Source organism: Culex quinquefasciatus, chromosome 2, assembly GCF_015732765.1.
Source record: "Culex quinquefasciatus strain JHB chromosome 2, VPISU_Cqui_1.0_pri_paternal, whole genome shotgun sequence".
Taxonomy (NCBI): Eukaryota; Metazoa; Arthropoda; class Insecta; order Diptera; family Culicidae; genus Culex; species Culex quinquefasciatus.
In genome coordinates, this window is record NC_051862.1 from 57,126,685 (window position 1) to 57,151,598 (window position 24,914).

The following is a 24,914-nucleotide window of genomic DNA, read 5'->3' on the forward strand; positions in this document are numbered from 1 at the left end:
TCATCAAAAGGGAACCGCGGTCGGATGCCGCACGGAGCAGAGGAAGCTTGTGGTTTGTTTTGAAATGAAGCGTCGCGTCGCGCGTCTTGCAGATCGGGTTATTGTCGGGTTTGATGTGGCGTTGGTCGGAGAGGATCGAGGGCGCTCGGAGTTGACCAGTAGCCGGCATTTTTGGCTTGATGTGGTTGAATAATTGTTGATCTTTTAAGCATCATGTGTAACCCCAATTATGATAATTTTATATTAAGTAAATTTGTTTAGGTTGGATTATGAACTGTTATTACTCTTAAATGCAGTTCACAGACTTCCCACCGTGATTACAGGTCTCACCTTACCGGAGCCAACGTCCCGAGCTGTTTGTAAACAAAGCGCCGGGTACCTCCCACCGCGCGTCACTTTGCGCTCAAACTGTCATCCTAGGGCACTCGCCTGTCCTGGCGTCGTCGTTCAAGTGGAGGAACTTTGCATAATTGAACCGATTGAACCCTGTTAATATTATATAGTGCAAACAACATAAACTAGTTCAGACAGGTCTGTCCCGCAGGGAGACCTGCTGCTGTCCCGCCATTATTGCAGTTTAAAGTGATCAGGGTAATTTGTGGCTCGGTTGGTCTCCAAGTGACAAATCTAGTTGCATGATTTATCACCTCACGGCGTTCGATTAATTGGACCAGATGGGGTGACTCAGTTGGCAGTACAAATTTTCACAGACAAAGTTGACGTTTTGGCAACATTACAGGATTTTAAACGATTTGCTGGCAACACTGCCAGATTTTGTTAGAAACTCGGCATTACCTTGACGGTTGAGAGACCTTGATCTGTCAAGGTTAATCAATCGTCAGGTAATATGTAGAGTAGCAACCCGTGAGAATCTCCCAAACTGACAAATATGTGACAAAAGTTTAGAAAAGATTACACTCAAGCTTCAAACGTCAACAATCGTGTTTTCAACGTCCGGATCGCCGGATTGTTTTGGCGATCCCGGGCTTGATTATTTTTGAGCGTTGAAAGTAGAGTAGGTACGTGCTCGATTAAAGCGGGTATCGGATTCTCATCGTTCCGTTCAACAATTGTCGTCGTTCTGTGGGAATGATTGACCGGCGCACGCCAACCCAAGCCCCATTGCATCAATTAATTTGATTCCCACTCCTTCGAGAATGGTTGAGCATTCCAGCTGGTGCACGGTTTTTAATGGGACATTTTTTACGGGGTTTTGTCTGTCCGGTAAACATGGTCCGGATGTGGCATCACAATAATCGCGGTTCGGTTTGTTGTGGGAACGATTATTGGATGATTAATAACCGAATAGAATAATAAAAAAAACATAACGATTTTGGCAACACTGCATTTGACAGTTGCATAACGTTACAGAGCGAACTCACTACTCCGAAATGTTTGCTGATTCAAATGCAACGTAAGAAGACGGAACTGTCAAAAAAGTTGCCATTTCAATATCTGTTCAACGGGTTTTGTACATTTGACAGCTGTCATTCTAATTAATCCAAATGCAGTTGTATTCGTGAATTCCGCTCATTTGAATGTTTGCTAGACACATAAACGTCAACAATTAGTTGTCAAACTGATGCCCAACTCAATTTCCATTTCATACATTTGACAGCTGTCAGTAGTTCCAAGGAACGAATCAATGAATCCGCTCTGTACTCCCTATTTTTTGTTGAGTGGCAATGCCTACTGCGTAAAATTTACCGCAAAGATGATTCGTTGAGATGGATTGAGGTTGAGCTCGAATATTCAAACAATAAGGCTAACTGTCAAATCAGTGTTGCCAAATTGGCTTCAAACGTGCTTTTTCGATGTGAAATTCTTTTTTGCCAAGATTACTCTTACAGTGTCCCCCAATCAGTCATCTTGCTTCCGAAGAAACTCTGCACTTCTCGGGACGTGATGATCTTTGCGTTAGTGGCGAAGATCTGACATCCTGTCGCATCCTCCATCGAGTCTCATTAGCAAATCTTCTCCGTTTGAGGACGGGGAACAGATCAACATTATCCCGAGCATAATCTGTCAGTGCAATGCTCGGTTGTGATGTGTGTTGTACAAAATTAATAGCATTAGTGTTCTATTTATAATCGGAATGAGAGGTGTTTGGTCGTCTTTTTGAAAGGATTTTCATCCGATTTTCCACTTAAAGGGGATGGGATCAAATCTTGGTACTTGACATTTCTCCGATTGATCAAGTATCAGGACTTATTTAGTAGACTGTATACGCACAATCAATCACTGCACTTGTCCAAAAGTACACCCCTTCACCCTAGTATCGAGCACTGAAAACACTAATATAAAACATGGCTGCCCGGTCGGCAGTGCCAAGGTTTAGTGCACAAACACACACACACAAGTCGTCGTCGAGGACTGCGCGGGAAGAAAATTATCTCAATTACGACTGCATTGAAATTTTATTTATTTATGCTTCTCTGGTCTGCCCAGCGTTTCTCTAGGCATTCTAGGCGAAAACCCGATAGGGAAAACGCCACACGACGAGTCTAGCAGGAGTGCGGGTAAGTGCTTGAAGTGTTTCATTGACTAATCAAGATCACTGAGAGGTCATGAAAATTTTATGAATAATATGGAGACTGCTTTGAAAAAATTGTTTATTGTTTTTAAAACAATCATTTGAAGAGTTTTTGAATTTTTAAAATCCCAACCTAAATTTTAGTACATCTCTACCCATAGTCCAACCACATAAGAGCATTGCTAGTCGGAGATCGTTTAAATCATGATGCACTCGAAAAAAAACTAGGAACGAGACGCGGTTATGGAATCAATTGGCTCAGCCCCACAGGGAGAGGCTGGCAAAAAAGATGGGCAAACAACTTCTTTTGGAATCGGCGGAAAAATTGGCAGCACTTGACGAGCGAAAAAAAAAATCAGCCGTAGAGAGAAAATTCCGGAAACGGGTAAAGGACGGATGATCGGAACAACACGGTTTGGTATGCCAATAATGCCGGTTGTAAGTGGAAACACTTTTGGCAGGTGCAGCAAAACCAGTGCACGTGAATGTTAATGGTTGTTGTTTTGCTTTTTTGGATGGGAAAGGATATTGAAAGTGACATGATTGTAAGGCGGTGGTCACGAAATGGTGCAATTTTCGTGTCTAGGTTCAATTTAGAGAAAATCTGAGCAAAAAGTACTAAGTACAAATCGATATATCTAAAGTAAACGAAAACATTCCATTTAGTTAATTAAATTATCGTAAACTTCTCATGTTCTTATGCATTCCGCTACCCGGAATCCATACCCGTTACCTGCTACTACTCTCTCTCTCTGTTTGAGTAAGCAATTTTGGGCCATGTGTGCGATGCACTTCAATCTTCAATCCCAAACTATCCAAACATTCAATTAGCACTGAGTACCCGAATGGCCCAGATTTCCGCCGAGTTCGATTAGGCCCGGTGCATTTACTACAATCACGCAACGGCAGCCTAACCAGAATGTCTTCTGGTAGATGTTGGTTTATCCGACTTATGTTGGTTGTATTAGCAGTTTTGTCTAATTTTTTAAGTACACCCAAACGAGGGGAGCCAAAATCAGCGATTCTGCAAAAACGAAAATGTGCAGTGAAAGATGGAGAAAATCTCGAACGAACTCTCAAAAGAACATCAGTTGTCAGTTAAACTCAGGGATGGAATAATCGCGAAATTGCGAAAAATCAATTTCACTTGCGAACTTTCTTCACCCGCGAAAGAGAGAGAGGAGGCAAATCACGCAAAAGAAAATCGCTCCCGAAATTCTCCATGAAAATCAATCTGCTAATGATTTTTTGTGAACATCCTTACTTACACTGAAACCCCAGTACTTTGACATCGATTATTGTCGAACCATCTGGACAAATTATAGCAAAAAAAGTAACTGAAGAAATGACGAAGTCGTATCTAAACACGCATTTGCCTTTATGCCCAGCAAAACTTGACAGTGTTTCCAAGCTCAAAAATACGTTTCCAGATTGATTTAGCCAAGTGTGACCAATCTCCCTATTTAGGGTCTCTATTACATACTTGAAAGTATCAGACGAAAAAAAAAAAAAAAAAAAGTGTCCAACCACTGAGATTGCACTGTAGAGCGCCATCAGATTCATACTGAAACAATTTGAAAGGATCAAAAACGTAAACAAAAATGCTTCTCTCGTTTGTGGATGCTTTATTATTATTTACATACACTTTTAGATCTTGTTTATCTAGATTTCTGGAGTTTTTTTTGAAAAGCTTCAATTAACCAAATTTTCAGTTTTTGCTTTTTGGGTGTTTTTATTGATCCTTTCACTGTAACTTGGATTTTGCCCGCAGTTTTCTCTCGCACTTTTGACAACAAGAATTCACAAAACTAGGCAACCGCTCGTTGTTTATTTACATTTCCAGTCGCAGTTTCCACCAAACTGGACTTTCGCACCTCAAAATTGCGAGTGAAAGCTGGAAAACAAGCGATTAACCTCGAGTTGCTTTGATCATTTTTGAGGAAATTCAAAACTTCCCAAGCCAGTCTGACAAGTCGCAATAGTGCGATCAGTAGCAATAATTTAGTGCGAAGTCCAAGTTAGTGGGAATTGCGCAATGATACCCCTGACTCAAATCAAAATCAAATTATTCGCTCTACAGCATTGCCTTGGCGTTCTCGATTGCGAGATTCCTACTCGAAACTAGGTGTTCGAAGGCTTGATTGTTGAGGCAATTGCAAACCTCTTTTTACACCTTAGCTTCCATCCACCCCGGGATTCGAACTGACGACCTTTGGATTGTTAGTCCAACTGCCTACCAGCGACTCCACCGAGGCAGGACCGAGGGAGACGACTCCTACACCTGGACTGAGCTAACGACCTAACCTTTTTTAGGTTAGTCCGGGACCAACATTTACTTCCCTTCCGACGGAAGGCGTGATCAGACAAATCTCGTCTCGAAAAATGCCACCGGGACCGTCTGGGATCGAACCCAGGCCGACTGGGTGAGAGGCAATCACGCTTACCCCTACACCACGGTCCCGGTACCCCTGACTCAATGCGCTTTCAAAAAAACCCAAAAAGAAAATAAATCGTAAATTTGGTTTATGTTGTTTGGTGTTATCTAAAAAAAAAATCTCCAGATTTGATTGTCACAATGTTTGCAAACAAAATTCGTGGTCGAAAAGTGACACATGTCGACATATTTGGCGGCGTTTGACCTTTTTCATGCAAAAGTGTTACATTCTAGACTTGATATCCGAAGCCTAAATTTTCCGAGGTCTCATGGAAATTTGTATCATGATTGTTTCAATCGAATGATCCTTATTTTTTACATCAAATTTGAGTTCAGCATGGTCGAGAACAAATGTTTTTTGAGCCTTTTCGAATGATAAGGTTGACTTGAAAATCTTGCAAATAGTTTTATTTTATTTTTGCTATTTTGGTGATGTAGAAAAAATCTCGTTTTTCCTGTGTATTTTTTTTATCGTAGGCTGTGTCTCAGCAACTATTGCTCCAATCTTCAATATCTTTGAGGCATATTTTTAGGACATTTTCTGATATTTTCGAATCAAATATTTTCAGAGATGGTCAATTTTAGTTATGGCCTTATGACTTTTGAATGTAATTAAAAAGTAACAGTATCAACAACAAATCAATTTTAGTAGATATTACTTAAAAACTGTGCACGATATAGAAGGTTATGTAAATAATCTAACAAAAATATATTTTTGAAATTTTTCGACGTTTCATCACGTTTTTTAAAAACGATGTTTTTTCGAAAAATTGGCAACACTGCCAAATGAATTGTGACCAAAGTGTGCCATACACAGAAAAAATAATGTAAATTTGGAAGCTGTAATTTTTGAAGGTTGAATATTACCTCTTTTATGATGTAATTTTACCTCAATTTAGACTGAAAAAGTGACATTACACCAGAAAAGTGGTAAAATTACACATTTCCAGAGGTAAAATTACACCTTTTTTCTGACATAAAAGATGTACCCCTTCCCAGATGTAATATAACCATGATTTTTTTTCTGTGTAGCTAAAGAGATTATTTTTTTTGTCATTTCTAGAGTTTTTTTTCCTAAAAATCTAAAAATGATTTTTCAAAAATATTTACTTTGCGGAATCCATTTTTTGTGTGTGAGAAGTCGAATTAAACCATTAAAATTTTTATTTCAGCTTCCTTCCCAAAAAATCAGATAGTTAAAAATAATATCGCTGAAAATTATTTAAAAACTTACCTTTGAGTTTTTTTTGCAAATTTTAAATTTTGTGACTGATTGGAAAAAGCTTCAAAATATCAAAAGTTGGGTTTGAAACTTGATTTTTTTTAACGAACTATTTTTATTTCTGAGAAGTCTTATGCATTACTTACGACTTAACAATTCTAAAGACACAGATTTTTGAATACTTTAATAGCCCTTATTGTATGAATAGCTGCCTAAATTGTATGAAAACTTGTATGGAAGTTCTAATGATGCAAAATAACTTCTTTCATCATTGGAAAAGTACATACAAAATTTCATCCAAATCATAAAATACAAAAAAGCCAAGAAAATTGCTCCATGTTCACCCAAAATTCAGAATCGAGATAATCGTTCTCTCAAAATTTATTGAGGGCTCAGTGCCAAAATCGATAGAATAATGGTACCAACTCACACCATCATAACAAATGAGTTCATTCGTTAGTTGAATCAATAAATCTCCAACAAGTGTCATACATCGACTTTTGACTTCTCCATGGTCACCAAGCTGTGGTGGCCGAGGCAGCTAAGTCATTGGATTGGTTTGTCAAAGGTCTCTGGTTCGATTCCCGTTGTCTACACTTTTGGTTTTTTGTTTGACGGATGAACTTTTTTTGCAAATGAACCTCGAGAGAATAGTTCTATCGCCCATCTCGAGCTGTGTTCTCTGCGTCCGTGAATGGTACCACTATTCTCTCGACTCGAGACCATCATTCTCTCGGACTAGCGCTGCCAGTTTTGGGTGTTGAATTAGGAAATTCCTAGATAGTTCATAGCTGAGCTCAATGACATTAGACAACCGAATTTTTTTTTCGTGGTTCGATCTTCCGAATATTTTTTTCCGAGGACTTCGGATATTGAAATCTGTACTGGATGGAATTCTTTTAGAAAATTTTAAAATCTCTTTAATTATTTTCTTTTTCTTTCGTGAGATTGTTTGGGCACTATGCCTAGCAGTCAATAATTTGGTTTGAATGTAGCATACGCTGTCAAAGAACTTTCATTTGAGTGTATTCTTCCGAATATCACTTCTCATCTCAAATCTGAACATTTGCGCCTCCTCATCCGTCCGTGACTTGCCGCTCCAGCTATAATGACATCCCCAAATTGGCCGATTAAAGGGCACGCGGAGGAGCTGGCTGAGTTAATCATCTTGCAAAATTAACCAATTTTGAATTCACGGGTTTAATTTGGCACGAACAATTACGATGAGGTGTGTGTGTGTGCGCAGCAAAAAAAAAAAATCACCATCAAATCATGAATGATAGCACACGTGGCCACACACACACACCCGTCAAGATTCGTTCCGGAACCAATTAAACACGCTCTGCCGTGAAGCGATTACACAATCGGCGAACCACCCCCGGGGGACGTGGTTCAATTCGATAATTGGCCCATTTTGCCCCACTTGTGTTTTCGTTTGGGGGATGACTTTCTCCGCGCCGCCAGGTTTTACCTTGAACACCGTCAACCGCCAACCACGTTGAGGTTAGGAGAGCCACTTGTAAGGGTGATGAGGGTATTGTTGGCGTGATTCTATTCTCGGCACAACTTTAGGCTTTCATGAGCAGTATGTTGCCATAGGTCGAATTAATGGGTCAAATGGTACGAAAATGGGTACATAAACCGTCCAAAATAGGTTGCTCTCCCCTAGTGCACCTCTCTATATAGAAAACCGATCGTTCCGTAAAGTGTTAGATGATGAATTTAATTTTAATTATGCATAAACTAGTCCAGAGGCGTATTGCATGTAAAGTGCATACATGTAAACAAACAGACACACACACACACACTTGCACTTTTTACGACGACGACTCGTCTTGACTGGACCAGTTTCGCCCGCTTCCTCCGGCCATGTGACGTGACGTGACGCTGCGCGGGAGAATATTTTCTAATTATAATTGAATCAAATTAAGAAGCCGGCGGCCTGGCTCGTCTCCGACGACACCGACTGACAGATCCCGCAGGAGATGAAATTGGCCAGTTGATCGAATAAAATCAGATTAGTCGCCACGCCGGTGAGTGTCAAAGAGGCCCGGGATGTTCACACCTCCGGTCTCATTTCCTGGGAGGGACGCCCCCACATTTCTCACCACCTGCTTTGTTTTCGTACAAACAAGACGCTGCCTAACTATAGGCGTTTTGCGCTCGGTGAGCGCCATCTAGACCTAGAAATGCAAGCCTGGCAATCAATTCGCGTTTTCCCGCCGGACCAGTCAGTCACAGCAGTCGATGGAAGTGTGCTGTCAATCATCATCATCGACGACGTTGTCGTGTCTGGTAACGTGATGCCATTTTCACTGCAGCAGGTTGCAGGGTAGACGGAACGAACGAGCGTAAAACTCGGTGACTCGGTCATTCCGGTTGATGGGCATCATGATTCGTGTGCCAGTGCAATGTTTTGTGTGCGCTATTTTGTTTGCCCCCATCATGGACCACCTTGAAGTGGTTGGGCCTTTTTTTTTGCTGCTGCCGTTCTGTCGGGGAAAGCATGTGAACCAAATAAATCGTTCTATTGGCATCATGGGTTGAATCGATTTTTTGTTTGCTGTCGAGAACTATGACGACCATAACTGGGATGCACTTGAACTTGCAACCCACTTCTGGTCTGGTCTGCGGGGATGACGGAGGAAGATGTGGCGGCGGCGGTGGCAGAGAATATGCTGATTCGGTTCCAAGAGTTTACAGGCTCTTGACATTTTGGTTGACCATTTGGCTGTCAAACAATCAATGGAAAGACATTGTGCTGGTCTTTTTTGAAAAAAAAAGTCTGTCAGTTTTGCTTGTTTATCAGTCAATGCAAAAGACAAAAGAGCAATTCCTTGCCAACTAGGGAATCAGTTGTACCTGACCCTCTCCGATATCAATGAAACTTTGTGGACATGTCATCCTGATCTTACATAAGCCACTTTTTTATATAGAGACACATGTATCCGAGATTAACAATTGAGAAGGGCGTAAGTTACTTAAATATTTTTATATTGCGTTATTTAAATATTGCTGTATCTCGAAGATGTTGCATCGGATCAAAAAGCGGTTAGAGACAAGGAGCGAAATTTGACGGGCTTTCTAAAAAAAAAACACACTGAAAGAAAAATACACGCTACTTCTATGAGATTTTTTGATTTTTATGTTTAAAAGCCACCTTTTTCAAAATTTTTGTGAAGATAGTTTAAATAGCATAGCACATTGATAAGTTAATAAAATTAGGTAAATTTGCATACTAAGTTACTTTTTCACCGAATCCAGTCGTTGAGAAAAAGTTTGAACGGTAAACTATCTGAGCAGTTCTCTCAGATTTCGGGCATTCGATTTTTTTTTGTATTTTTTAATCCGACTGTAACTTTTTTGGGGCCTTCGGTATGCCCAAAAAACCATTTTGCATCATTAGTTTGTTCATATAATTTTCCATACAAATTTGGCAGCTGTCCATACAAAAATGGAGCCTAACATTTCAAAAGGGCACATAACTTTTGTAAACAATAGTGTATCCCTTTCACTCAAATGACAGTTTACATAAGGTGTGAAAGGGACACACATTTGGTTAAAAAAGTTATGTGCCCTAATGAAATAGCAATCACGAAATGATGTATGAAAATTCAAAAATCTGTATCTTTTGAAGCAATTTTTTCATCGATTTGGTGTCTTCGGCAAAGTTGTAGGTATGGATGGCGTAGTATTGAATAATTGACTCATTTGAAGTGTTAGTCTTGGTTGAAAAATTTGAAAATATTTTTTCGAATAGATCGGAAAATTTCACAAATGTTTCATATTTTAACATTGAAAATCGGACCATTAGTTGCTGAGATATTGACATTAAAAAATGGTGGGTTGTTTGGGTGAGGCTTAGAAAACTTCAATTTTCCTGTTTTTAAACCTTTGCATGGCAATACCTCTGCAAAAAAGTTCAAAAAAGCAAAATGTAGAGAATTTTTTCACCTTTTCAAAAATATTTTTTTCAAATGTGAGCAAACATGCGCACTTATTTAAAAAAATGAAAAACCGCGACAATTTTCAAAAAAGTCATCTAACTTGAAAACAGTGCACTTTATCAAAAATTCACTAAAGTACTTTTTGATTGAAAATTTGATTTTGCATCGAAAAATGAAGTTGAAAATTTTTTGCGACCTCTAAAACATATTAAAAAAAAAACAAAAAATTGTGTTTTTTTACAAATCAAGTTTTAGTGATAAAAAGTTAAATAAAAAATCACCAAAAACATTTTAACGTGTATCATTTTTCCCAGTGTAGTCCATATTTATATCTACAACTTTGCCGAAGACACCAAAATCGATGAAAAAAATCCTTCAAAAGATACCGATTTTTTTAATTTTCATGCATCATTTTTGTATGACCAGCTGCCAAATTTGTATGGCAAATTATATGAACAAACTAATGATGCAAAATGGCTTCTTTGGGCACCAAAAAAGTTTCAGTCGGATAAAAAAATACAAAAAATAAAAGACCGATTTCGTAGAGAATTGCTCATCTGTAAAAAATAACGATAGAAAACAGTAGGTTTTATCTTTATACGATGACCGAAACTCTTGGGAATTGCAACAGCCAAAACTTTATAAAATGTCAGAATAAATATGAAAACACACTTTTGAAAAAGTTTTATTTGATATTTCTTTGTTTTCAACTTAAAAAAGTGGAGCTTAAAATAAAAAAAATAAACTTGTTCAAAACGAAACGTTTGAGGATATTATTTTGCGTTGATTTCTCACTTACAAAAATATTTAAAAATAGATCCTTTAATTTTCAGATCAGTTAAAAAATGCAAGCCTACAAAAATCAAATTTCAATCAAAAAATTTCATTGCGAGGCTGGCAATTTTAACAGAAATATATTGAGGAAATTTTCAAGGGGCCTTTTTTCTATAAAAGGTTAATAAAATGAGAAAAATCGGTCAATTTCGAGAAATTCTAACCTAAAAGTGACTGTAATTTTTTGCTTTTTGATTGCAAATTTAATTTTGCTTTATAAATCAACTTTGACCGGATTTTTGATATTTGAGCAATTCTCTACCAAAACCGCAAATGGATTTTATTTGTATTTTTTGATTTGGCTCAAACTTTGTGTGGGCCTTCCCTATGGCCAAATATGCTATTTTGTGTCATTGGTTCACCCATACAAGTCTTCATACAATTTTGGCAGCTGTCCATACAAAAATGGTATGTAAATATTCAAACAGCTGTAACTTTTGAGTGAATTTTCTGATCAATTTGGTGTCTTCGGCAAAGTTGTAGGTATTGTTGAGGACTTTTGAGAAAAAATAGGTAAAAAAAAATTGCAGATTTTTTATATTTTCGAGATTTTTGATATGGTTTAGGGACAAAAAAATCCGCAACTTTTGAGCCATAGAAAACACGGTCAAAAAATCTGCCGCCGAGTTATGAATTTTGAAAAATAGTGATTTTTGAAAAAAATTGAAGTTTCATGCAAAAACAAGTTTGACATTACTTTTAATGCAAAATTGAATTTGCAATCGAAAATACAGATTTTTGATAAAGATATAGCCACCGAAAGTTTGATTTTAGTGAAATATTTGCAGTTTTTCAATTTTTAAAAATAGTTACCATGAGTGACCATTTCTAAAAATATTTTTTTTGAAAAGTTCAGAAAATTTGCTATAAAATTGTCTAAGAGACATTGAAGATTGGACCTCTGGTTGCTGAAATACAGCGGCTAAAAGAAAAAGAAACACGAAAATTGAAGTTTTCTAAGTCTCACCCAATCAGCCCACCATTTTCTAATGACGATATCTCAGCAATTAATGGTCCGATTTTCAATGTTAATACATGAAACATTCGTGAAATTTTCCGATCTTTTCGAAAAAAATATTTTGAAAATTTTTAAATCAAGACTAGCATTTTAAATGGGCGTAATATTCAATATTTGGCCCTTTTAAAAAAAATTCGAAAAGATCGGAAAATTTCACGAATGTTTCGTATATTAACATTGAAAATCGGACCATTAATTGCTGAGATATCGTCATTAGAAAAAGGTGGGTTGTTTTGGTGAGATTTAGAAAACTTCAATTTTCGTGTTTCTTTTTCTTTTAGCCGCTGTATTTCAGCAACCAGAGGTCCAATCTTCAATGTCTCTTAGACAATTTTATAGCAAATTTTCTGAACTTTTCAAAAAAAATATTTTTAGAAATGTTCACTCATGGTCACTATTTTTAAAAATTGAAAAACTGCAAATATTTCGCTAAAATCAAACTTTCGGTGGCTATATCTTGAAAACGAAGCCCTTTATCAAAAAATCTGTAAAGTACTTTTCGATTGCAAATTCAATTTTGCATTAAAAAGTAATGTCAAACTTGTTTTTGCATGAAACTTCATTTTTTTTTTCCAAAAATCACTATTTTTTCAAAAATTCATAACTAGGCGGCAGATTTTTTGACCATGTTTCTCTATAGCTCAAAAGTTGCGGATTTTTGTCCCCTAAAACATATCAAAAAATCTCGAAAATCAAAAAATACGTATTTTGGGAAATTGAGTTTTAGTAAAAAAAATGTTGATAAAAAAATCTGCAATTTTTTTTTCCGTGTACCTATTTTTTTCTCAAAAGTTCTCAACAATACCTACAAATTTGCCGAAGACACCAAATTGATCAGAAAATTCACTCAAAAGTTACAGCTGTTTGAATATTTACATACCATTTTTGTATGGACAGCAGCCAAAATTGTATGGAGACTTGTATGGGTGAACCAATGACGCAAATTAGCTTATTTAGTCATAGGGAAGGCCCCCACAAAGTTTGAGTCAAATAAAAAAATACAAAAAATAAAAATGGTCGAAATCGGCCGATTTCGTAGAGAGTTGCTCATTTGTAAAAAAAATCATAAAATAATATTAATTACATTACAAAATTTACATTCCTGTTACGGGTAAATCCCATTTAAAATTCATTCGGAATTTATCGCCAAAGTTGCGTCCAAAGAAAGTAGATTTGCGACAACTTAGAAAATTACTCAAATGTGGAGTTTATTCACACAAAATCAATCTTAAAATTCGTTATACAGATTATGTTATTGATTTTAATGTTTGAAATTTAGGAAAGCTTATGTGGAAAATTGTTCTTTGGGTTATTTTGAGCATCGGTGGCAATTAATTAGCCTAACTGGTGGATATAATTATTTTAGCAATTCCGTCGTGAAACTTTTTACTTTTCCTGTCATTCTTGAACGACGAAATAGCCTACTTTTCTGTACCAAAAATAACAGAATCGAATAGCAACACTTTTCAAAATAAATGCTGAAAAGTTTTACTTTTCAGCACTCAAATGGGTGCTGAAAAGTTGAACTTTTCAGCACTTGTTTCGAAAAGTAACACTTTTCAACATTTTTTTGATTTAAATGATTTATTGACAAAATACATGAAAATTTTACATGAAATTTCACTCAGTGTGTGTTTTTTGGAATTGCAAAAAATGTTGTATGGAACTCGTTGCAAAACTTGATGTTTTCAGCACTCTTCGTATTTATCCAACTCGGTGAACCTCGTTGGATAAATGTACGACTCGTGCTGAAAAAATCCTCTTTTTGCAACTTGTTTCATAAACTACTATTTCATGCAAAAATGACTGTTTTTATACATACTTAGGTCCTGTTCTGGTAGAATTGGTTTTAATTCCCTTCAATCTATTTTAGCAACCCGCTAAGATCACCATCTCCATGCAAACGCAAATGCAATTTTTTCTCTTGGGAAAAAGTTGTAGAAAATTCTACAAGAATTTCTTTTTGGATTTCAATCACAGTAAAGATACTCAATATCGTAAATTACAATTTTCATTTTAAATGGCATTTGCCATCTCAACAGTCTTTGTTTCTAACACCCCACCATTCTTTTGACTGTTTTAGCAGGATATTCCACAAGCAGATCCATTTAAGATGCATTCCAATTCCCCCGCCGCGGTATCAACATGATTACGTGCTTTTCGCGACCACTCGATAAGATTCAGCAGTCGAAACCCTGCCAATCGTTTTCGCATTTCGCTAATTCGACTCGCTTGTTTTCTCTCCACGCAGATCAACGACATCGTTCCTATAGTCTATCTTGATCTGATAATTAAACCCTGCCCGATTATGAAACATCCCATAGGGTTATGATCTTCCAGATCTCGGTGACGTCTGGCTTTGGGACGCGCACTCCACAGGAAGCAAACAATTTAATATCCATTCCTTGTCGTATAGAACTTACCGCTCGCACGTCGGGAATCGCGCTCAGCCCGAGCCCTCCATGACGATCTCCTGCAGCCTGGTGCGGTTCACCGCCGCAGTACCGCTCGCTGCTGCTGCACTTGCACTTTCCACTTGAGAGTCGTCGCGGTAGACTACGTTACTAAAACTACTAGAAGAACTACTACTGGTGAGTTGACTGCCGCCGCTACTGCTGCTGTAGACTTCGGCGGCGGCGGCCGCGGCCTCCGCTACGTGGGTTCTGCACGCCCGGTTATCACAGATAGATAGGAACAATAAAATCAGGAATTTCGATAAATTACTGCTAGTGGTGTAGTAGCAGGCGCTACTCTTGGATGGATGCTGCTGGTGCTGGTAGTGGTGCGGATACCGGCGGGAGTGCTTCTTGTGTGGCAGCGGATGTGACGCGTGCCGTGTCCGCTTGAAGCAGAAGCAGTACACTTCGGCCATGGTGGCGGGTAGATTTGGGTTCGAGTTCTGGTGGGCACTACCGTTTCGCGCTAGTTCATCCATAGTTCATAGCTACTTCCGATAAAGTAGAGTCTCAGTAGGCGCTGCGATTAAAGCAGGCTTTGAAGTCTGGAATGCTGCACCGCTTGTTACGATCTGCCGTATTACTCGGAGCAAGTTGGCGTAGTCGTTCTGAATGTTCTTCTGGATCGACGGCGGCGCATGGGAGTACCTCGTTGGCCGCCAAACCGAATTAGGTCCGTCGGTTGAGGTTATGCTAATTCGACGATGATAATAACCAGCTATCTGCGAGACTAGCGTGCGCTCGAGCACTGCAATTTGCCGGAGTTGTCGAACTGTCGAACACGCACAATTCTTCGTCTCACGCTCGAGTTGCACAGTTTCTTCTCCGGCACCTGATCTCTTCAAGTGAAACTTGTTTCTTCCTCACTCCACGCGATATCTTGATAAGGATCAAGTGATTTTCGTGTTTTGTTGTCGCACACCAGCCAACCTGCTGCTCCTCGAAATTCTGGTGCGCCGTCGAACTTGTCAGAAATGTTTTAATTTTATCTCTCTTCTCTTATATTTGCCTTTGCACTGTTATTTTATTTATTTGCTCTTGTTTCCACATACACACATCACTCGCGGGTGTACTTCTTCACTTTTTCCTCTCGATATTCTCCTCCAACTGCGACACACTGCACTTGCACTTGCTTAGTGCAACCGGCTTGCCCCACACCGCCTCCTCTCAAATTTGATTTATTTTTACTTGACGTTCTGGTTCTCGAAATGTTGCCGCCAAGAAATGGCTCGAAAATTTTAATCTACTTTAGCCAATAAATCACGCGCGTAATCCAAATTTACTCTTTTTTTCTCGGCTGCCTTTCCGTCAACTGTTTTTCTTCCTCTAAAAACAAACTATTTCCCAAAAAAAAACGCAACGAAATTCTCCTTCTTTTTACGTGCACTTTTTTTTTTAAACCACGCGAAACCGGCCAAATCGGCTTAAAATCGTCGCAATTCAAAGGGTCTCAAGCGCGTGACGACGCGACGCGTAACGCAACTCGCAAAACTCGATGTGGTCTGCTTGCGTGCCGAGCGCGAACTGTTGCCTCGGCGGCGCTGGTCCGCGTTACTTAACATGAAATTTTCCTCCTCGACGAGCGACGTCGAAGCTGCTGTGGAAAGTCGTCGAAAGGCGCCAAAACAAAACGTGCGAGAGAGAAGAGAAAACAGGAGCGAACTCTCTGGCGCGCGCGTCCAAGGAGGCTGTGATTGGCTGGTTGGGTAGCGCGCGCAACGCAAACTGGGAGAGCGGGAGAGAATTTATGCTGCGACTCTTGTGAGAGCGAGGAAACGCGAGAGAGAAATGAAAAACGCACATGCTTTTAGTGGGCCACGCGGTCGTGCCTCGCGGTGAGGCAAGGATAACGATTTGTTTATGTGTGGCGCTGAATGTTGTTGGCGTGGGATGCAAATGCAATGCGGCAAGTGCGTGTAAAAAGCTGTTAAATATCATCACCATTTGGGCGGGAACGTGACTCAGTAGCACAAGTGATATTTTAAGCGTGGTTTTTTGTGTTTATAATTACCGTAAATGGTTAGAGCAGGCTTTAGGAATTCCTTAAAAAAGATATACGGAATGGAATTAGTCACTATCTCACTTGGATGGCAATGTCCTGAGCGAAAGGTATGGAAAAGGCATTTAAGGAACTTTTTGGTCTTTTGCACTTAAATTTTAATAGGTGTTGAAATAGGCGATGTCAGTTTTTTGACACCAGCTTCAATTTCCGGTAAATGATAGCAGTGAGATCGTCCAGACTCATTTACACTGCAAGCCATCGAATGGTGGATTTATCCGTAAAAAGTTTCCATTCTTTCATCATCATTTACGAAAACAGTGCTCAAACATTTTACTGTTAAAATAGTCTGAATTTATTGTTAATTGTCTTGCAGATCCCCTTGAGAGTTGAATTAAAAAAATATTGATAATCAATTAATTTATATAATTTAAAAATGTTTGAACAGAAATCTTGGGGCACTTGACTATGATTAAGAGCGAGTTTGTTTTTTAGATCGTGTCACGGATCGTTTTGCAATCTGTTGTTTCAAAAGAACTAAGTTTCTACAAAAAAAATCTTACTAATATCAAACATATTTTTGTACACGCCTAATCGTGGTGTTAAAATTGATTTAAAAACAGGAAAATGTATTTTAAATTGATTCTCCGAAACATTGAAATTTTTTAACTAGGTTTATAAAATATTTATTTGGATGTAACTATTTCCATGCTTTTCCATACAAGCCTTCATACAATTTTTAGGGCTGATTGTCTAAAATGACATACCCTAAAATCTGTATCTTTAGAAGGGATTTTCTGAACGATTTGGTGTCTTGGGCAAAGATGTAAGTTTTGATTTGGACTTTTCAGAAAAAAATGGGTACACGCCTAAGAAATCGTGATTTTTTATTTGACTTTTTTCACTGAATGTATATGACGGTAAAAATCTGGTACATACAAGAGCAATATTTTTTTGAAAAATGAGCATGTTTTCGAAAATTAACCATAAAATCATGCACAATTTAAAAAATCCTTTTAAGAACCAAAATCAAACTTGCACCGTTATCAAGGTGGCATTTTTAGGTTGAAATTCACGTGTTTTTGCAATTTAATAAAATATTTTCTAGGCCCGGTAAAAAATATAATTTAACTGAAAAAAGACATATGATAACGCATGACAAATAACTTTTGCGAGAAAGAGAAGCATATTCTGATGCAAACAAACCGATTTTCTACAATGTTCCTTTTAAAAAAATTGTTGATGGATGGTTTTTTAAAATATATCAGGTTGCTAAAGTATAGCCTCTGAATTAAAAAAAAACTTATAAAATACACTGAAACATCGATAGTTTGCCGTGGTGTCGCTTGTTTGCTATCTTGTGACACGATCCATATTTTTACATCAGATGTGTCACAAGATAGCACACAAGCGACGATGTATTGTTATAAAACCAGTGGAGTCCATTATTTTTAGTTTGACTCTCATTTTACATGTGAGCTCCACCCACAACTTTTGTTTTGATAGTGTCTGTGAGCAAGCTCAAAAGTGTCGAACAAAAAGTGACTACATCCAATTTGCTGATTTTCACTATTTAAACAACTTATTTTGCCAAACTTTTGTTTCTAACTTGCTTGCTCAATAGTTGCAGTTACAACTCTGGAAAAAAATATTTTTGAAGAGCTGAGAAATTTTTTTTATTTTGCCATGTAAAGATTTAAAACTAGGAAAATTGAAGTTTTTTTAAGTCTTTCCCAAACAACCCACCATTTTCTAAAGTCGATATCTCAGCAACTATTGGTCTGATTTTCAATGCTAAAATATGAAACACTTGTGCAAATTACTGATCTTTAAAAAAATGTTTGTAATTTTTTTGAATCATGACCAACATTTCTAAAGGCCCAAACATCCAATATTACGCCCTTTTGAAATGTTAGTCTTGATTAAAATAAAAAAATAAATTATTTTTTTCGAAATGATCAGAAAATTTCACGAATGTTTCATATTTTAACATTGAAAATCATACCATTAGTATAGTATAGAATTGTTGATTAGTAAATTTCGAACTTGTAAGAAATTGGACGAAAAATACACGCGTACGAGAATTTTGGATTGTTATGTTCAAAAGTGAAATTTGGATGATGGGCTTCGATTGTTTTTTTCGTTTAAGATTTTGAAAAGGTAGTCTAACATGTAATCTAACAATAATGGTCTACTAAATTTCTTTTGAGAAGTGGTCGAGATTCGAATTTTCATAAAAGTCTCCTTGTTGGTCACTGTTCTAAGTCTTAGGGAGCGTTCTTTTATTACGTAATGCAGTAGGGGGGAGGGGGGGGTCTAAAAATGTGTTTTTTTGCGTTACGTAATAAAAGAACGCATCCTTATCGTTTAAAAGGTACTGCGATTTTTTGTATCAAAATCAAATTATTCGCTCTACAGCTTTGCCTTGGCGTTCTCGATTGCGAGATTCTTACTAGAAACTAAGTGTCCGAAAGCTTGATTGTTGAGGCAATTGCAAATCTCTTTTACACCTTAGCCTCAATCCACCTCGGGATTTAATCTGACGACCTTTGGTTTGTGAGTCCAACTGCCTACCAGCGACTCCACCGAGGCAGGACCCAGGGAGACGACTCCTAGACCTGGACTGAGCTATCGACCTAACCCTTTAGATTAGACCGGGGCCAACATTTACTCCCCATCCGACGGAAGGCGTGGTCAGACAAATCTCGTCTCGAAAAATGCCACCGGGACCTTCTGGGATCAAACCCAGGCCGACTGGGTGAGAGGCAACCACGCTTACCCCTACATCACGGTCCCCGGTAACTTTTTCAAAACTTTTTTTTCGTAAAATCGCGATAACTCGTGATGTTTATAAGCAAACCCCTTATGTCTACATATCAAAATTTTTGTAATTGTCTGCTCTACAACTTTGTAGAACATTGTTACACTCTAAAAAAACCCTGCAAAGTTAGAAAAAACACGAAATTTTAAAATGAAAAATTTTGTTCTAAATGAAAAAATGACCCTGGTGGATGTTCCAAAAAAAATTACAGTCGAGTAGCGGAAAATGGAAGAATTTTTAAAACTTTTTTTGTGTTTTTTTCGACGAAAATACGTTTTTTTCGGAATTCTGAGTACGCCATCAAATCGGGCGTCTAATTTTACATGAAAGTCCCTTTGACACCAAATTTCTATCTCATCACCGTTTCAGGCTGAAAATTATTGAAAACAACTCTTTTTTCGCATGTTCAAAAATGGAAGGAGTCGTACCGCCCCTCCGTCACGAGATATCAAAAACGGACCTCGGATTCGTGATCAGGGACAAAAGTTACCCCTTAGGACAAAGTTTCACGCAAATCGAAGAGTGGTCGGGGCAACTGCTGTGTGAGTTGGCGGAGAATTACCCTAAAAATAATGAAAAATCTGATAAACAGAAATGGCGTATATTTTTCATTAAATGGCTTTTAGTGGCAGTTATATATGAATTTGGAGCTTCAGTATTTTACTTAAAAAAATTTGCTTGAGTTTTTTTTTCAATTTTCAATGTTTCTAGTTTCCAAAGAAGTGTTGAAGATAAACAAGAAAAGTTCTCATGCATCCAAATCATTAAATCTTAAAACTTCGATTTTGTCACGTTCGTCTTGCGCTCCACTCCTAGATCAACTTCCTCGTCCATCGCTCTCGTTTCACATATCAAGAGGTACAGAACTAGACACAACTCTGGTAAGGCCTGCCCGGCTGGCGTCAAGGTCAGATTACAATCTGGAATCGTCCCGCGCGCGCTAAATGATGCATTTTATTCCCATTTCTGCCGAAATTCAAACACTCGTCTTTTTCTCTCTCTCTGTTTGGGGAGTGCAGTTCGAGCATCTTTCCCATTAAGGGCCTGCCTGCCTCTCTGCTCGATCGATTAAGTTGTTGTTGTTGCCACGGGGGAAATTCGATACATTAGCCATTAAGAGAATTTCGATTGTGGGAATGGACGATTCTAACGTGGGGTGACGGCGATTATTTGATAGAACCAATAAATATGTGAATAGTTTGGTGTTACTTTGAGGATGAAAATGGCAAATAAGTGGTGCAATTTAATGCGAAAGGGAGTGGTGGAACGGAAAAGAATGAAGGAGGTGTGATGCAGCTGATGGCAGTTCAAAGGATTGGTTCAATATTTTCATTCAAGGCTTTTTGTAAAATACATCAAATGTTGCAATGCTAACGTTGACGTACTCTGTTAAAAGGTTTCACCACTTGATTAATCACGAAATTTGAACCCAAATTCGATTCAGACCGCTCGGAGCAGCTGTTGAGAAATTTCAGCAGTGGCAAAGATTGCAAGATAATTCCACCTCGATTTGTAATCTTTGCGGTATTAGGTGCTTAAAAATAAGACTTTACGCCACGCGCCTTTCGGTGGCATGTCTAGACGTGTTTGAGTTGGAAATTATTATTCATAGAATTAAACATTGATCGGTTTTGCGTGAAACTTGGCGAGGATTTACTGCTGATGGAATTTTTCAACAAAAATTATAAATTTTCGCCGAATCAACTAAATAATTACTTGTGCAGATTTCCGTAAATTTGACAAAATTTGATTTTTTAGAATATTTTAATTTGAAATAAATTTGTTCTGTCCATTCCTTAGTCATTTATTTTTCTTTACAGATTCAAGTTTGTCCAAATCTATAGACAAACATGATATAAAAATATTTGAAAAAAAAAAAAATGCAAAAATGATTTGAAAATATATTGAGAAAATTTTTATTACCAGTATATATAAAATATTAGTTGAAAAATCTTGATTTCTAGAGAAATATTGGATAACTTTAGTGAACAACTCACTACCAAAACCGGAAATGGATTTTTTTTTGTATTTTCTAATTTGGCTCCAACTTTGTTTTCGCCATTCTTATGACCAAAGAAGCTTTTTTGTGTCATAGGTAAACCCATACAAAAAAAATGAATGGAATTTTGATTTTTTTTTCCAAAACACACTATTTTTTCAAAAATGTATAACTCGGCGGCAGAATTTTTGACCATACACTGAAAAAAATAAAAGTACTAAATTCTAGGAATTTTGGCTCCTTTCCTTATTAAGTAATCCAAAAAAGCCGATTACTAAATAAGGAAAAGAGGCAAAGTTCCTAGAATAAAGGAATTTGGTACTATTTTTTTTACTTCTCTATGGCTCAAAAATTGCGAGCTTTAACCTCTAAAACATATCAAATATATCAAAAATAAAAAAATACGTATTTTGAAAATTTTGTTTTTGTTAAGAAAAAAGTTAATTTAAAAAATGAAAAAAATATTAAATCCGTGTACCTATTTTTTCTGAATATTCCTCAACAATACCTACCACTTTTCCTTTATGTCTTATTCATCAGAAAATTCATTCAAAGGTCACCGATTATGTAGAGAATTGCTCTAGTTTAGGTTACAATATCTAGACTTTTTTTAAAAATGGTTCCTTAATCAAAATTTTACTTTTTTTGCTTTTTGGGTGTTTTAAGAACTGCCTTGAGTCAGGGGTATTAAAAACCATCCAAAAAGCAAAAAATAAAATTTTGTTTATACTGTCGTCTCTCTGGCTGTCGATTTTCTCGATATCAATATTGCTCCCGCTGTCAATAAATGTTGGATTCCCTGCAAGGAGCATGCTTTAATTTTTCGTTCTATAATGTGCTACTTTCCGCTTTGGACAGTCCCTTCAATATTGACAAACATTTTTTTTAAATAAAACTCCAGATTTGTACATTTTTTTTTTTGAATATTTTTGAACGCATGTTTTACAGAATTTAAATAGCAGTTTATGCAACAAGGTGCAAAAAAAAAAGGATTTTTTCAGCACGAGTCGTACATTTATCCAACGAGGTTCACTGAGTTGGATAAATACGACGTGTGATAAAAAAAAATCAAGTTTTGCAACGAGTTCCATACAACGTTTTTTGCAATTCCGAAAAACACACAATGTCCATGCATTAAGTCAATGAATCGTTTAAATCAAAAAATGTTGAAAAGTATTACTTTTCCTAACAAGTCTGGAGATTTTTTTTTTGAAAAGGTTCAATAAACCAATTTTCCAGTTTTTGCTTTTTGGGTGTTTTTGAAATAGCCTTGAGCCAGGGGTATTAAAAAACACCCAAAAATCAAAAACTGAAAATTTGGTTTATTGACCTTTTAAAAAAAAAAACTCCAGAAGTGCTGAAAAGTTCAACTTTTCAGCATCCATTTCAGTTTGTTTTGAAAAGAGTTACCGATCATCACCAGTACTATTCGATTCTGTGATCTCTGTGATTCTGTGATTTTGAAAAGAGTTACTATTCGATTCTGTGATTTTTGGCACAGAAAAGTAGGCTGTTTCGTCGTTCAAGAATGACAGGAAAAGGAAGTACTTTCAAGATAGAATAGCAAAAAGTTTTTATTGAGATATTAAACGAGAAATTAATTCGTAAATCATACCCACCCTAGTTTGTGGTATCTTCCCCCATAGTCAATCGAAACCAGCTGATGCAATGGACTTTCGAATGAACGAATATTTCCGATAACAAACGAAGCAGGAAAAAAAACGCTTATATTGCTCCCTAGATTAGCGTACCAGATTTTCCATAATGTGAGAGATCTCAAATACTTCAACCCACCCAAATTTAATCTTCCAAAAAGCGCTGGGGCCAAATAGTCGGTCAACTGCGGGTCTTATCTAATCTTCAGACGAAATGTTTTGAAAACAGCACGATATTCCCCGTGCCTCTATAATCCAACAGGGGGAACTCCCAAATAATGTCTCGTGTTCAAGAAGAAACAAGAGTTTCGAATTTGTTGGTGATGTTATACCACGCGTAAGTTACTCACGCGTTAATCCTGGGATTAGTCATATTTCGGACAAAACTGCTGCCTCCTTTACTGGGACTGTTAATTTAGTAATGAAATTTAACCCTTTGCTTTTTTAACGCCACGCCACTAATTGTAGTGGGGTTCTTTCAATTAACGGTTATTACTCATGGCCGGAGCACTAATTTAGTGTGTTTTTTACTCTCACTCTTGCTTTTTGGTCTGCTTTTATGCTAACACGCTTAATCCCTATGACTAAGCCAAAAAGCCATATTTAGTCAGAAGCCCGAAAAACATTTTGATTCACTTGCCAGTTGATATATCTAAGAGAAAAAACTAATAATGCGATGCATTACTAATGAGTCGTAGTAGTTTATTGATTAGTTTTCTTTTCTCCCACTTCTGGTTGCACTAAACCAAGTTGTAGAGATTTATGTGTAAATTTATTGCCGAACAAGAATCGATTTGGGAATGCTCATAATAACAAAACAAAAATCACTAAAAAGAGAGAAAGTGAAACTCGCAAGAAATCAATACATCAAGCAAGCAAATTTCCCCTAAATAGTGGCTTGATCGCACTGAGTGCCCAGATTTGGCGATAATTAAACTTTTAAAAATGTAACAGCCATTCGCCATTCACATAAATCACACACGGAAACCTATTTGTGATTTTTCGTGTTTGCTCCCCCCATTCAGGATTAAATTCGATAGCGAGATTTTTTCCCCCGAACTGTCCACTCGCCATTGACCCATTGAAAATGTGTGTCTTTGGAGCGTGGCTGTCGAATTTGGGTTCATTTTTAGTTTTGTTAGGGTGTGTTTGGTGTAATTTTGATTAATCCAAAAAAAATATGAACATATTTAAAAAAATACTTTACATTTAAAAATTAATAACAAATCATAAATAAATATTTTCCGAAAATTGAACCATCCTAAAGAACGCACACCTACGAAGCAAAAAAAATCCCATTAAAACCGGATGGAAATGTCCACCGGTCGTCCACCCGGGGCCGGGGCCAACTTATGCTGCTGCACCGGTCATATCGGCCGCCAATAGGACGAATGCGTTTCGTTTGCTGATAAGAGGGCCGCAGCCCTTCAGTTTCTCCTCTTTCCGTTGGCCAACCCCGCCGCCAAGGGCTGTAACTCATACATAGTTGACCCAGATTTCCTCCCCAGAGCGAGCCCTCGAAGGCTTGAAATATGGAAGCCGGAAAGAGTGGCCAAATTTCTCCCCGATTTTTCATTTGGCCTTGTTTTGGGTTAACGGTTTTTGTGTTGGAAAGTGATGAATCAGTCCAATTTTAAGACTTAAATTTACTAACCTTTTGGAAACATTCCGTTTATGGATTAAATTGGTTAATTACAGGAATTTGAAATCGTTTTTTTTTCTATTCCTAATAAAAAAACACTCTTAAACTATCATTGCACAATTCAGTGCGTTTTTGCTAAACATTTTTATTAAATTTAAATAATCTTGATCAATTTTGTTAAGCCCACTTTGTATCTTTAGTTTCTCTAAACAACTTTCAATATCATCCTTACAAAAAAGAAATAAAAAAAATCATTAGAAACGAATTCGATATGGGTAATTCTCTACCAACTCACACGAAATCGGGAAAAGTTGCCCCGACCCCTCTTCGATTTACGTGAAACTTTGTCCTAAG

At 37.4% G+C, this 24,914-nt stretch overlaps 1 protein-coding gene across 1 annotated transcript in view; it reads right to left on the reverse strand.

Moving 5' to 3' along the window:
- The window catches only part of LOC6042623, a 61,141-nt gene extending 45,187 nt beyond the window's left edge, over nt 1-15,954 (reverse strand). Inside the window, 2 exon segments of the mRNA XM_038252609.1 lie at nt 14,412-14,443; nt 14,446-15,954. Coding sequence (XP_038108537.1) covers nt 14,412-14,443; nt 14,446-14,923 — 510 coding nt within the window. The 5' untranslated portion in view covers nt 14,924-15,954.
- Between the last annotated feature and the right edge of the window lie 8,960 nt (nt 15,955-24,914).